Source organism: Lampris incognitus, chromosome 3 (assembly GCF_029633865.1).
Source record: "Lampris incognitus isolate fLamInc1 chromosome 3, fLamInc1.hap2, whole genome shotgun sequence".
Classification (NCBI taxonomy): Eukaryota; Metazoa; Chordata; class Actinopteri; order Lampriformes; family Lampridae; genus Lampris; species Lampris incognitus.
The window spans coordinates 99,883,860-99,896,469 of record NC_079213.1 but is presented as its reverse complement, the minus strand read 5'-3'; the positions used below and the strand labels follow the sequence as shown (position 1 = coordinate 99,896,469).

The following is a 12,610-nucleotide window of genomic DNA, read 5'->3' as shown; positions in this document are numbered from 1 at the left end:
GGTGTCTACGGGTGGAAACCATGTGGGTAGGGGGAGGGGCTGAGGGGGGTGAAGAGAGGGAGAGAGAGTAGGACATGAAATAGTGGTCAGAGACCTGGAGGGGAGTAACAGAGAGATTGGAAATAGGACAGTGTCTAGTAAAGATAAGGTCCAGCTGGTTGCCAGCCTTGTGGGTAGGAAGAGAGGGTGAGAGGTGAAGGTCAAAGGAGGAGAGGAAAGAGAGAAGAGGATCTAGCTTGTCAGTGTGGATGTTGAAGTCACCGAGAAGGATAAGTGCAGAGTCATCAACAGGGAAGTGCGAGACAAGCGTGTCAAGCTCCTCCAGAAACTCACCAAGGGGGCCTGGTGGGCAGTACACAACCACAATGGCAAGTTTGACTGGATAAGAGACAGTAACCGCACGAAATTCAAAAGAGGGCGGAGAAAATTGTGGAATGGAAACAAGAGAGTATTTCCATTTCACGGAGATTAGCAGGCTAGTACCACCACCTCGCCTCCCAGCTCTGGGAAAGTGAGAAAAAGCGTACACATCAGACAGAGCTGAGGGTGTGGTAGTGTTTTCTGGCATGATCAAGGTCTCAGTTAGAGCAAGAAAGTTGAGGGAGAGCAAGGATGGGTAGCCTGAGATAAACTCCGCTTTCGGCACCGCAGACTGGCAGCTCCAGAGCCCTCCCATCACCACTTGCTCAACGTGAGTGGAGAGAATGAGATAGATGAGATTGGTAGGGTCACAGCACCTAGGAGTGACCCAACGTCTATGTCAGCCCCGGGAAGAGGAAAGGACAGGAATGCGAAGGAAACACATAGTCTATACTAGGTACACAATATACAGATGACTGACCGGATCTAAAAAGAGCCATCCTTGCTTGACGAAGTCTTGGATTGAAAAAGTCGCGCTTGCCTTTGTTCACACTGGCCTTCATTCAACCTAGACCTGTTTGCCCTCGGCCAGCAGTGATTTAAATAACACTCATTGCCAATTGTCTGCCAGGAGTGCAGGCCAAACCCTGGCCATATAACGCCCATTTGGCCAAAGAGGTACACTGAAACTAGGCCTATTGCCCAGAAACTGGTCACTTATGTAAAACTCTATCAAACCTCACACAATTAAAACTGCAAACAGTAAGTTACCAAGGAGTATATTTATAAGCTAAAAGGATAACTAAGTCAAAACAGCTAGGCAACAAGAAATATTTAAGGACACACTAGGTGAAAAACAACTACAGCTAGAATAACACAACTACAGCTAGAATAGGATCCTACTAGTTCCCACTAGGAACCAGCAGCAGATGTATAGAGAAAAGGACTAATACTCAAGCAGCTGGAATAAGACTAATAGCAACTTGTTAAGCAAGAAAGAGGATACTTACTCTATTCTAGATGAACCAGCAATTCGGAATCACTGCAGAAGTTAGAATGCACACTATTTCACCATTTGTCAGCTATGATGAAATTATCCCAATTGACAAAGTCAAAGAACATACATTTCCCCCAGTGAGAGCCTGCCAGTTGCAGCCCTATTCTTATTCTTATTCCATGTTATTGTTGGCCCACATGGCACCTGTTGATGTCAAGTCAAAGTAGATTGCCTAGATACAGCTGGAATTGGGCCGAGTCAAGTCATTGTACTTTTTTTTTCTTCCCACAGTCTACTCTTAATTCCACCTCCTCTGTGAAAAAGTGGATACCCAGCATCAAAAGTGAGATAGAGTATTACTTGCAGGTATGTGAACTCATTTTGATATAAGAATCTACTCAATTCTTGAATCAGCAAGAGGCGGCACGCTGGCGCAGTGGTTAGCACAGTCGCCTCACAGCAAGAAGGTCCTGGGTTCGAGCCCCAGAGTAGTCCAGCCTTGGGGGTCGTCCCGGGTCATCCTCTGTGTGGAGTTTGCATGTTCTCCCTGTGCCTGCGTGGGTTTTCTGCGGGTGTGCCGGTTTCTTCCCACAGGCCAAAGACATGCAGGTCAGGTGAATCGGCCATACTAAATTGTCCCTAGGTGTGAATGTGTTTGTGTGCGTGTGTGTGTGTGTGTGTGTGTGTGTGTGTGTGGGCCCCGTGATGGCCTGGCGGCCTGTCCATGGGTGTGTCCCCCGCCTGCCGCCCAATGACTGCTGGGATAGGCTCCGGCATTCCCGCAACCCTGAGAGCAGGATAAGCGGATTGGATAATGGATGGATGGATGAATCTACTGAATTTTAGGTCCACAATCAGTTGCAATCACCATCAGCATAATGCTGAGCTGTCTTTTTGATTTTCACCTCAGCAGTCCCAACTTTCTCACTACCCGGAGAGGAAAATAGTAGAGTTCCAGATGTGCATCGAGGCCCTGGAGAAAGAGTACAAACGTTTCATCACCAAGCTACGAGTTCTTGACCCCTCCTGTAAAGATAAACCATGGACTCCCCGAGCATACGTGAAGAGAAGGGCAGACATTCAGGACTCTCCAAATACTGGTTTGTTTACAAGAATGTTGCTCTTAGTGGTTAAAAAAAATTATGGCCCTGGCAGCTGTGAAATCAAGTAATGCATATTATATAATATCAAACCATGCTTTGCACTTTTTTCTTTTTTTTTTTTTACTGATTCAGGTTTATTCAGGGGCTGGATTAGTATAATCAATATATTTTTTACATATCATGCTTTTCTGAAATTTTTTTAAAGCTGAAATATGTATTCTCTCTTTCATCCATTTCTCTGCTCTTACTCTCATTTACAGTAATGAAACTGAGGTGTTGTGGGTCACCAGACCGCAGGGGTCTACTGCGTGAAGGTGAAAATGCCTTGACGAGGAAAGCAACTGAAGGTGGTGAAACCTCAGCCGATGCCACTCGGCCACATCTCAGCCAATCAGAGGGCAAATGCTCAACTTCTGTCCCCGCCAGTGTCGGTCCAAAATCTTCAGAGCGGACGTGTTTGGATCAGGATCAGCCCCTCTCGTTTGATCGTACCCGGCTGGCGGTGGCGGCGGCTGGGTTAAGAGACGCAGTACTTCAACCAGGCTCTTCGCACACACGCAGCCTAGCCAGGGTGCTGCAGTCTGGCCTGCCTAATCTTTGTAGTTCCCCTCTAGGACAAAGTCTTGCTACTCAGAGGACAGATGCCGCAGGGGCTGAAGGGAAGAAGATGGTGATGGAGTCCGTCACAGGAAAAACTGGTGCAGTCGAAAGACATAAGCCCAGCTTTGAGCCTAAGCCAGAAATGGCAGAGGTGATGCCAGGAAAGTCCCACAACACCGGGACAACAAGAGACAAGACAAGGCATGTCCTGGGACTCGACTGTTATTCCTCCTCAGATGAGGGCTCAGACACATGAACTTTCTAACTAACAGAATGGGGCTGTTCTTGCTCTTACTTCATAGGCATTTGAAATCTGAATGAGTTTGCCCCAGATGATGAGTTGTTTAGCTGGTAGATGACGAAATAGAAAAGACCTGTAAAGGGAAGTTTTTTTAATGGTTGCGTCGCGGTCAAAAAAAGAAAAAAAAACCTAATTTTTAAGCATTATTTTGCTTTGCTCACTGTCGCGTAATCAATCATCGATACCACAGTTCGCTCCGTTAGCACGATTTGTGAACGATGCACAAACCAATGGAGACGATGCATACCGTTTCAATGACTCACCCTCAGACTTTTTCCCTGGGTATACTTACTAGAGTGACAACTCAGCCCACAACCAGGTTAGACCCCCGCACACACACACACCCCTCCCCCCACCTCATGCTGTGCCGTCAGGAGGGCTGCTTTCATTGTGACAATTCTGAGAAACGGGCTCAGCACCTTGTAGCACGCCAGCACACTGCCGTCTATGGTTAAGTTTGACGTGGATGCTGTCTCACCTAACTGTCTGCACAGTGCACGGTGGGAGCCTCTATATGTCACTGCAGGGACCTGAGGAAATGAAACTTAAGCCTGTGACGATGGACCACGCCAGGGTGTAAGACCTGCACATTCGTCACAGATGTACTCTTATTTAATTTTTTTTTAGAGGATAAATATTAGTTTAATTTGAAATAAATACCATTGCTTTATATTTCAGAACAAGCTTTTTTGCATTAAATTTGAGCATCCGACACCAGTTAACCACATCGCCGCACCACCCTATCGCTTTTGCTATGTTTGCAGTTTTTTTGCTCTGCATTTAAAAAAGAATATTGCAAGCAATGAGGTTTCTTCGTGCTCGATGTTATTTTGTAAATCATTGAATGTTGCTCGTATAGCACCTTTCCAGAGCTCAAGGGAAGCAGCATAAAGGCAAAACTATAAATATCACAATAAATAAGCAAATGCATGTCAAGTTGAAACAACACGGATGACAGGAGGAGCAAGGGGTTAAAAAGGGTTTTTTTGGGTTTTTTTTTAGTTGTGATTTTGAAACACTACGGTAGCTGTCCTCAAAGAGGAGGTTCGCCACGAAGCAGTCTGTGGCTTCCAGCTCAGAAATCGCTTTACCAGAAGTGCAACGGTTGGTTTTTGGGATGGTGAGGGTAGGAGCCGAGTCAGAGCAGCACTAAGAGCGGGTGGGACTGTGCACATCTCAGTTACACAACATGCAGCCAGGTCGTCCAGAGCCTTGAAGATCTTGTAATTTATCTGAGCTATAACGGGCAGCTAGTCAAAATATTATTGGAATTGAGCAGATGTGCTGTCAGGACCTGGTGTGTGTTAGGACCCCGGGAGCCGAGTTTTGAACATATTGTCAAGTTTCTTTGTATAGCACCTTTCACAGACAGAGTCACAAACTGTTTCACAAGGAAAGGAGGGAAAATAGTAATATAAATAAATATTTAAAAGATAAACAGACTTCATAAACTAAACAATAACAAGCAATGCACACATTAGACAAAGACTAAACAAAAGCCAGACTAAATGGGCGTGTCAACAGAGCCAGCAGACCACAAAGCCAAGGGGGAGATTGTTCCACATTTTAGGGGCAACTACTGTGAAAGCTCGATCAGCCGTGGTTTTGAGCCTGGTGCGGGGTACAGACAATACAATTTATCAGAGGACTTCAGTGATCTTGATGTGGTGTAGGTGCAAATTAGTTTGGCAATGTAGGAGGGTGCCTGACCATGCAAGACTCTATAGGTAATCATCCATCCATCCATTATCCAAACCGCTTATCCTTATTCAAGGTCGTGGGGATGCTGGCACCTATCCCAGCAGTCATTGGGTGGCAGGCGGGGAGACACCCTGGACAGGCCGCCAGGCCATCACAGCCGACATACACACACATTCACACCTAGGGACACTTTAGTACGGCCGATTCACCTGAGCTACATGTCTTTGGACTGTGGAAGGAAACCGGAGCACCCGGAGGAAACCCACTCAGACATGGTGAGAACATGCAAACGCCACACAGAGGATGACCCGGGACAACCCCAGGACCTTCTTGCTGTTAATCTTGCTGTTAAATTTGTTGTTAGGTAATCGCTAAAACTTTGAATTTAACCCTATATTGATCTGGAGGCCAGTGTAAGGATGCCAGAATGAGAGTAATGTGAGAACACTTGCTAGTTCTGGGTAGACCTCTCGCAGCAGCACTCAGTCATTTGTAGCTGAACCAGAGAGGATTTGTCTTGATGCATGCTCAATAATCCAGGTAAGACAATCAAAGTTGAATCAGTTCATCTGGACACAAGGTTTATTGACAGAAACCTTTCATCACTCAACTAAGTGACATCTTAAGTTTAAACTGACTGCAGGTATCCCCACACTTATAAACAATATTGTAACGTGCATGGATAAGTAGACACGTTGGTCCTTGACTAACGGGTCTGACCCTTTAGTCTAGCGGTTAGCGATGCCTCCTGCGGTGCGGGCGATACAGGTTCGCTTCCCGGCCGCGGCAGTTCCTGTGGTTGCGTTGTCCCCCGAATTCGCTACATTGGTGTCAGAAGTGGGATGGAGCGACCGTAAGGCCATCGGAAGCGTAGGCGCCCTGAGGCGTGAAGAAGCTGATATGCTCAAGCGCGGGGACGCGCTTCCCGAAGGAGGGGGGTAGTGTAACGTGCATGGATAAGTAGACACGTTGGTCCTTGACTATCGGGTCGTATCCTTTAGTCGACTGGTTAACGTTGTCGCTTGCGGAACGGGAGACAGAGGTTCGCGTCCCGGCCATGGCGACGGTTTCCCAGACTGCCCCCTCGAATTCGCTACAATATACACTCACTGGCCACTTTATTAGGTACACCTTGCTAGTACCGGGTTGGACCCCCTTTTGCCTTCAGAACTGCCTTAATCCTTCGTGGCATAGATTCAACAAGGTACTGGAAACATTCCTCAGAGAGTTTGGTCCATATTGTCATGATAGCATCACGCAGTTGCTGCAGATTTGTCGGCTGCACATCCATGATGCGACTCTCCCGGTCCACCACACCCCAAAGGTGCTCTATTGGATTGAGATCTGGTGACTGTGGAGGCCATTTGAGTACAGTGAACTCATTGTCATGTTCAAGAAACCAGTCTGAGATGATTCGAGCTTTATGACATGGCGCGTTATCCTGCTGGAAGTAGCCATCAGAAGATGGGAACACTGTGGTCATAAAGGGATGGACATGGTCAGCAACAATACTCAGGTAGGCTGTGGCGTTGACACGATGCTCAATTGGTACTAAGGGGCCCAAAGTGTGCCAAGAAAATATCCCCCACACCATTACACCACCACCACCAGCCTGAAGCGTTGATACAAGGCAGGATGGATCCATGCTTTCATGTTGTTGACGCCAAATTCTGACCCTACCATCCGAATGTCGCAGCAGAAATCGAGACTCATCAGACCAGGCAACGTTTTTCCAATCTTCTATTGTCCAATTTTGATGAGCCTGTGCGAATTGTAGCCTCAGTTTCCTGTTCCTAGCTGACAGGAGTGGCACCCGGTGTGGTCTTCTGCTGCTGTAGCCCATCTGCCTCAAGGTTCGACGTGTTGTGCGTTCAGAGATGCTCTTCTGCATACCTCGGTTGTAATGAGTGGTTATTTGAGTTACTGTTGCCTTTCTATCAGCTCGAACCAGTCTGGCCATTCTCCTCTGACCTCTGGCATCAACAAGGCATTTTTGCCCACAGAACTGCCGCTCACTGGATATTTTCTCTTTTTCGGACCATTCTCTGTAAACCCTAGAGATGGTTGTGCGTGAAAATCCCAGTAGATCAGCAGTTTGTGAAATGCTCAGACCAGCCCGTCTGGCACCAACAACCATGCCACGTTCAAAGTCACTTAAATCACCTTTCTTCCCCATTCTGATGCTCGGTTTAAACTGCAGCAGATCGACTTGACCATGTCTACATGCCTAAATGCATTGAGTTGCTGCCATGTGATTGGCTGATTAGAAATTTGCATTAATGAGCAGCTGGACAGGTGTGCCTAATAAAGTGGCCGGTGAGTGTAGTTGCATAACGACCGAAACCAGTTTCATATGCAAGTATGACGTGACCGTTAACTAGAGTTTCAGAGAGGATTTGCTTAAGGAAATAAAACGTGAATCGCAATAGTCAAGGCATGTAGAGATGAACACATGAATAATCGTTTCCATCTCAGCATGAGACGCATCAGCCTTAAGCCTCGCAATGTTTCTCCAACGATGAAAGCTGGAGCGGGTCATTATCTTGACATGGGAAATAAAGGACATGCTATGACCAAACACCACGGTTTCTAAGACTAGACCAGATAGAAGACTAAAGAGAATCCAAACTAAGGCCGATCTTCCAGTGGCGGCGGCAGAGTATTTTGTATTTTTGGCTAAATTACGGTGGGGCTAATCCATACAGTGGCGGGACTCAAACCAATGTCAGAAATTCAGTGCGGATACATACACAATAGAATAGCGCCCCCTCCCAACAGCTAGAAATACCACGCATTAGGCGACTATGGGTTAGATGGCTGCACGCTCCTTTTTTCACACGCAAAATTACATCGAGAGCAACACACGTGGACGGTCACTACTGCTACTGAGTTTACACAATACCATTCATGCTATTTCAACTCATTCATGTCGTCAGGCACACCCGTCCACTGCAGGCTGCGCGGCGGCAGCATTTAAAACAAGAACACAACACGTGGCGTATAGACACAAACAATGCGTCACATCAGCCTATCCGTAGTGCTGAACACCAACAGTAAACCACGTGTCACAGCGAAAGGCATGCATGCTGCGCGGCGGCAGCATTCAAAAAAGAAAATTGACACACACACACACACACAGAGAGAGAGAGGGAGCGAGAGAGAGACAGAGAACTAGATAACTGAGCACAACAGGTGGCCGCTGAGGCCACACTGTTGTGTTCAGTAATACAGTTAGCCTATATTACATTGAGTTCTATACCGCCAACCGCTAGAGGGCGCTGTATTCTTAGGGCACTAGTAACAGTAGGTTAGGTTGACTCTTTGAATGTTGTTGTTAGTTGCTGCTGAGAACCTGTCGGAGTATGTTGGAAGCTAACGGTCTGCCTTGCAATTCTCTTAGTAAAGTTATTAGGCTATACTTCATGTGGTTATTCTACCAAAGAATATAACGCACACAAAACGAGACATGGTCAGCACAGTTTCCAAATCGACCCCACTATTAAAAATATATCCAAACTTACCACTGGCGTTTCCAAAGGAGCAAAATCCGCCGGTTGTTGTGGTTTGCCGCTTACATATCAATGATGCGCTGGACGTCCGAAGCCTTCGTCCATGTTTGTTGATGGCCAACGGGGCCAGGTTGCTGTTTCGGGCATCACCGCTGCTGTTCCGTAGATAATTCTTGACGCGACGGAGGCAAGAGAAGCTGCGTTAGCACGGAGCGGAGGTCACAGGCAGAGTCAACGAAATGCAGATGAATCCGTGTAAATCCGTAGAAGTATCCTGGTAGGGTCGCATTAACGCGAGAAATTCTGCCGTGCCATTCACTACACGCCCCTGTGTTTTATTTCTTTCCAGCAGACGCTTAACCCGGTATAGCTCTGCGGTCAGGTTCTCCTCTGTCACTCCATAGAACCGGGCCATGGGCTGCAGACATTTCTTGTCTAGGAAAGACGCATGTTTGGGGCTGAGACTCCGGTTAGGACACCTCCGGCCTCGGTTGAGAAACGTCTTTTGATTTAATCCACAAGTCTCGTCAATTACGGCATAAAAACACTGCGTACGCAGCGCATCTGGGCCTGTAACAGGTGTGCACTCAATTGACCTTTCGCAAAGTACCGCCCCAGAACGGTGCTTGTCCAATCCTACCTTAGCAACGGTTTCTATGTGAGGGAGGTCCGTCAAGCTTTCAAACACACAGCAAAATGCTGAAACGGTGTGCATGTGGGATCTGCAAATCAGATACTAGATATCTGAAAAGTTTGGAGGGGGTGTAATTTTCTTTCCCTTACCGAAACCCAGAACGCAAGAAGCGCAATGTCGGATATGGATTGCGCAGTATAGCAGACCCCATGGCCAGCTTAATCCATCCAAAATCAACAAAATACCTGTTTGCTCCAAGCTAAGTTTGCTACTAGCTATTATTAATAGCTAATGTAACCGGTTATTTTCTTGCCCGGTGCGGGATTCGATATGAGATGTACTGCGCCACAAGGCGACATCACTAACCGCTCGGCTAAAGGATCAGACCTATTACCCAGGGGCTAACGTGTCTTGTTAGTAGTTTACACTAATACAGCTAACGCATTATTACTGTTACTTTTACCCACACAATAATTATTACCATTATCAACATATTGTAACGTGCATGGATAAGTAGACACGCTGGCCGCTGGCTCGCGGGTCTGACCCTTTAGTTGAGCGGTTAGCGATGCCTCCTGCGGTGCGGGCGACACGGGTTCGCTTCCCGGCCGCGGCAGCTCCTGTGGTTGCGTGGTCCCCCGAATTCGCTACATTGGTGTCAGAAGTGGGATGGAGCGACCGTAAGGCCATCGGAAGCGTAGGCGCCCTGAGGCGTGAAGGAGCTGATATGCTTAAGCGCGGGGACGCGCTTCCCGAAGGAGGGGGGTAGTGTAACGTGCATGGATAATTAGACACGTTGGTCCTTGACTAACGGGTCGGACCCTTTAGTCGACTGGTTAACGTTGTCGCTTGCGGTGCAGGAGATACGGGTTCGCGTCCCGGCTGTAGCGACGGTATCTCGGACTGCCCCCCGAATTCGCTACAATATCAACGTATTACTGACAAACAAAATAACATTATTAATGTACCTGATGAACGTAACCAGCTTAGTCTGTGGCCAGAGATACCTAATTTAATGATAGCTGGCCCACTAACATAACTTTGTTATGCTAGTCACAGGTTAGCCAGGTTCCACCTTTCATTTCAGAACATAAAGACCCGCGGGGAGGGTCGGCTGGGATAGTCACTGGCCAGTCTGACCTCCTCATATCCAGCCTATTTTAAACGTTTCTCCCCCTCTGTGAGCTCCAGGTGGGGACTGGCCGTTCGGAAAAGTCATCCCGCCCACGGAGGCATCTCGTTTGCCTTATTTTGTTGAAAACACCGGTTCTGGTCCAAAGGGAAAAAAAATCATGGGGCAGTTCCCCCGGCCCCAGGGCATGTCCCTGGCCACCCTGCGACCCCCAGGAGCCCATACAGAACCCAAGAAAAAGCCTGGATAAAAGAATGTCATGGGGAATCTTGGCCAAAATCAACACTATAATATGGTGATGTTGACAATGGATTATTAAAAATATACCAATAATAGCTGAAATATTTAACTTACCCTACAGCGCAAGAGTACAATTGGTCCACAATGTGTTTCAGAATTAGTTGATGGGGTTTCTCATTCTTTGATTGCGACTGGTAAGCTTTACACTCTATTACAGTTGCACCCGGCAGGCCAGAGTCCACGCAAGTCAGTTTTACCTTTAATATTCTGAATGTATCCCGCCACCGCATACTGTAGCCCCTTCTGCCTTTCACGGGATGATATTAAGGATGAATTACTCCAAAATACATCACTTGTTTTCTCTGGGAATGTGCTGATTTCTTCCTTCCTGTTTCGGGGTTTTCCGGCTACTTCCTGGATGGTTCTGAAAAGCTTGATGGGCATAGCAACAGTAACTGGGGTGGGGGGGCGGGACAGGTCAGTTGGGACCTCGACAACAAACTGTTGTAGACTTCGAGGAGGCTGTGCCTGTCTCCTTTCGGGTGCATCACTCTGGCTAACACCGGCTTTGGTGCACAGGTCCGTTGCTCTGTCCCGAATTTCCTTCCACGACTCCTCTGCGCGTTTGTCTGTCAATGTCGCTATGACCGAGTCCGCTAAGTCCATTGAGGAGGAAAGCTCAAGACTGGGAGATTAGAGTTGGACAGACATGAAATTAGTGACCCGGAAGAGATCCTCAAAAAGTGTGAGAAGCAAGACAAACTGTTCGTCAGTAAGTCCACTCACAGCTCTGGCCTCGGTTTTCCTCCGTGCTTTAGACTGAGACATGATATCCAGAAGTGTTGCCCGTACTGCAGGCAGTGATTTCCGGATAGCCACCAATGCTGCATATTGGCATGCCCCGCGTATTGGCAACCCATGCTTCATTGCTCTGATTGGTTGTAGCTCTTGTAGGTCTATCCAATACGCTATGAAAGTGCCTTGTCATCACATAATAACTACCTAGTAGTTTATCTGGCTTGTGAGCGCCAAATGAGAAATACAGTTGGATATTATCTGCATAGCAGTGATATGAGGTGCCATCAAAACTAACAATATTCCCACAAGGAAGCATAGTGTTGCGGGACAGCTCCCTGACAGATAGTGACAGACAGACAGTCTGACTAAAGTAACGCGAGACCCTGTTAGCCAATGAGAAGAGACTTAGGAATGCGTGCGTGCTGCCTATTGTTATCCATTGCACAGCACAGCGTGGGTTAGTTGTTATAGTGGTTTACAGACTGTCACACAGTGTTAGCTTAGCATAACGTGTTAGCGATCAGACGTAACATTCCTGACTCCTACACCTCGACTGAGCTGACGCTAGACAGTGACTAACCAGCGACGACCATAATAGAACCAGTAAGAGTGATTACCAGCCCCCAGAGAGAGATCAGAGTGTGCAGCCAGTGACAGTGCAAGTGTCTGCAGAGTGAGACCATCCCAGCCAGGCTAGCCAGCGTCCGTCATCGTCTGCAGACTGCAGGAGCAGTGCAAGGTGGGTTGCTAAACCCGTAGCCTAGCCCGGCTAATTAACGCCAGAGACTGTGTTGTCGCACCATAATTCCCAGCCTCCAACTACTTAATATAAGAACATCTAAACCCAGTCCCGCGACAAGTGGTGTTCAGAAGTGGTGAAATTGGATTGCATTCTGTCTCCATACAGAATAGCGGTGCTATTGCTATTTACGTTAGCGTCCTTGCTAACTAGCAACCGGCTAATTACATGCAGTAGCACTTTATCAAGGCCATCGTTGCATGTGATCTAGATGATGTTGGAACCTACTGAGGAGATCGAGCACGTGGAGCACGGTGCTGTAAGGGGGGGAGAGGATAGCGCTGTGGAAAGCGAAATGGAAAAGCAGATGTGTCGTCTAGCCCAAATGTTTGAGCGGTCCCTCCTTAACCAAGAAAAGCAGGAACAATCAATGGAGGAGGTGAAGTGCATGCTTAAAGGGGTACTTGTCGGGCGAGTTGTGCCACATCCCCAACCT

The 12,610-nt window shown here is 47.5% G+C and overlaps 1 protein-coding gene across 2 annotated transcripts in view; it reads left to right on the top strand.

Annotated features, from left to right (window-relative positions):
• The window catches only part of si:dkey-86e18.1 (uncharacterized protein LOC557342 homolog), a 13,208-nt gene extending 9,148 nt beyond the window's left edge, over positions 1–4,060 (top strand). For both annotated transcript variants that reach the window (XM_056277707.1, XM_056277706.1), the window contains exons 3-5: positions 1,649–1,723; positions 2,268–2,457; positions 2,721–4,060. In XM_056277707.1, coding sequence (XP_056133682.1) covers positions 1,649–1,723; positions 2,268–2,457; positions 2,721–3,316 — 861 coding nt within the window. In that variant the 3' untranslated portion in view covers positions 3,317–4,060. The remainder of the gene's footprint in view (positions 1–1,648; positions 1,724–2,267; positions 2,458–2,720) is intronic.
• Positions 4,061–12,610: the final 8,550 nt, after the last annotated feature.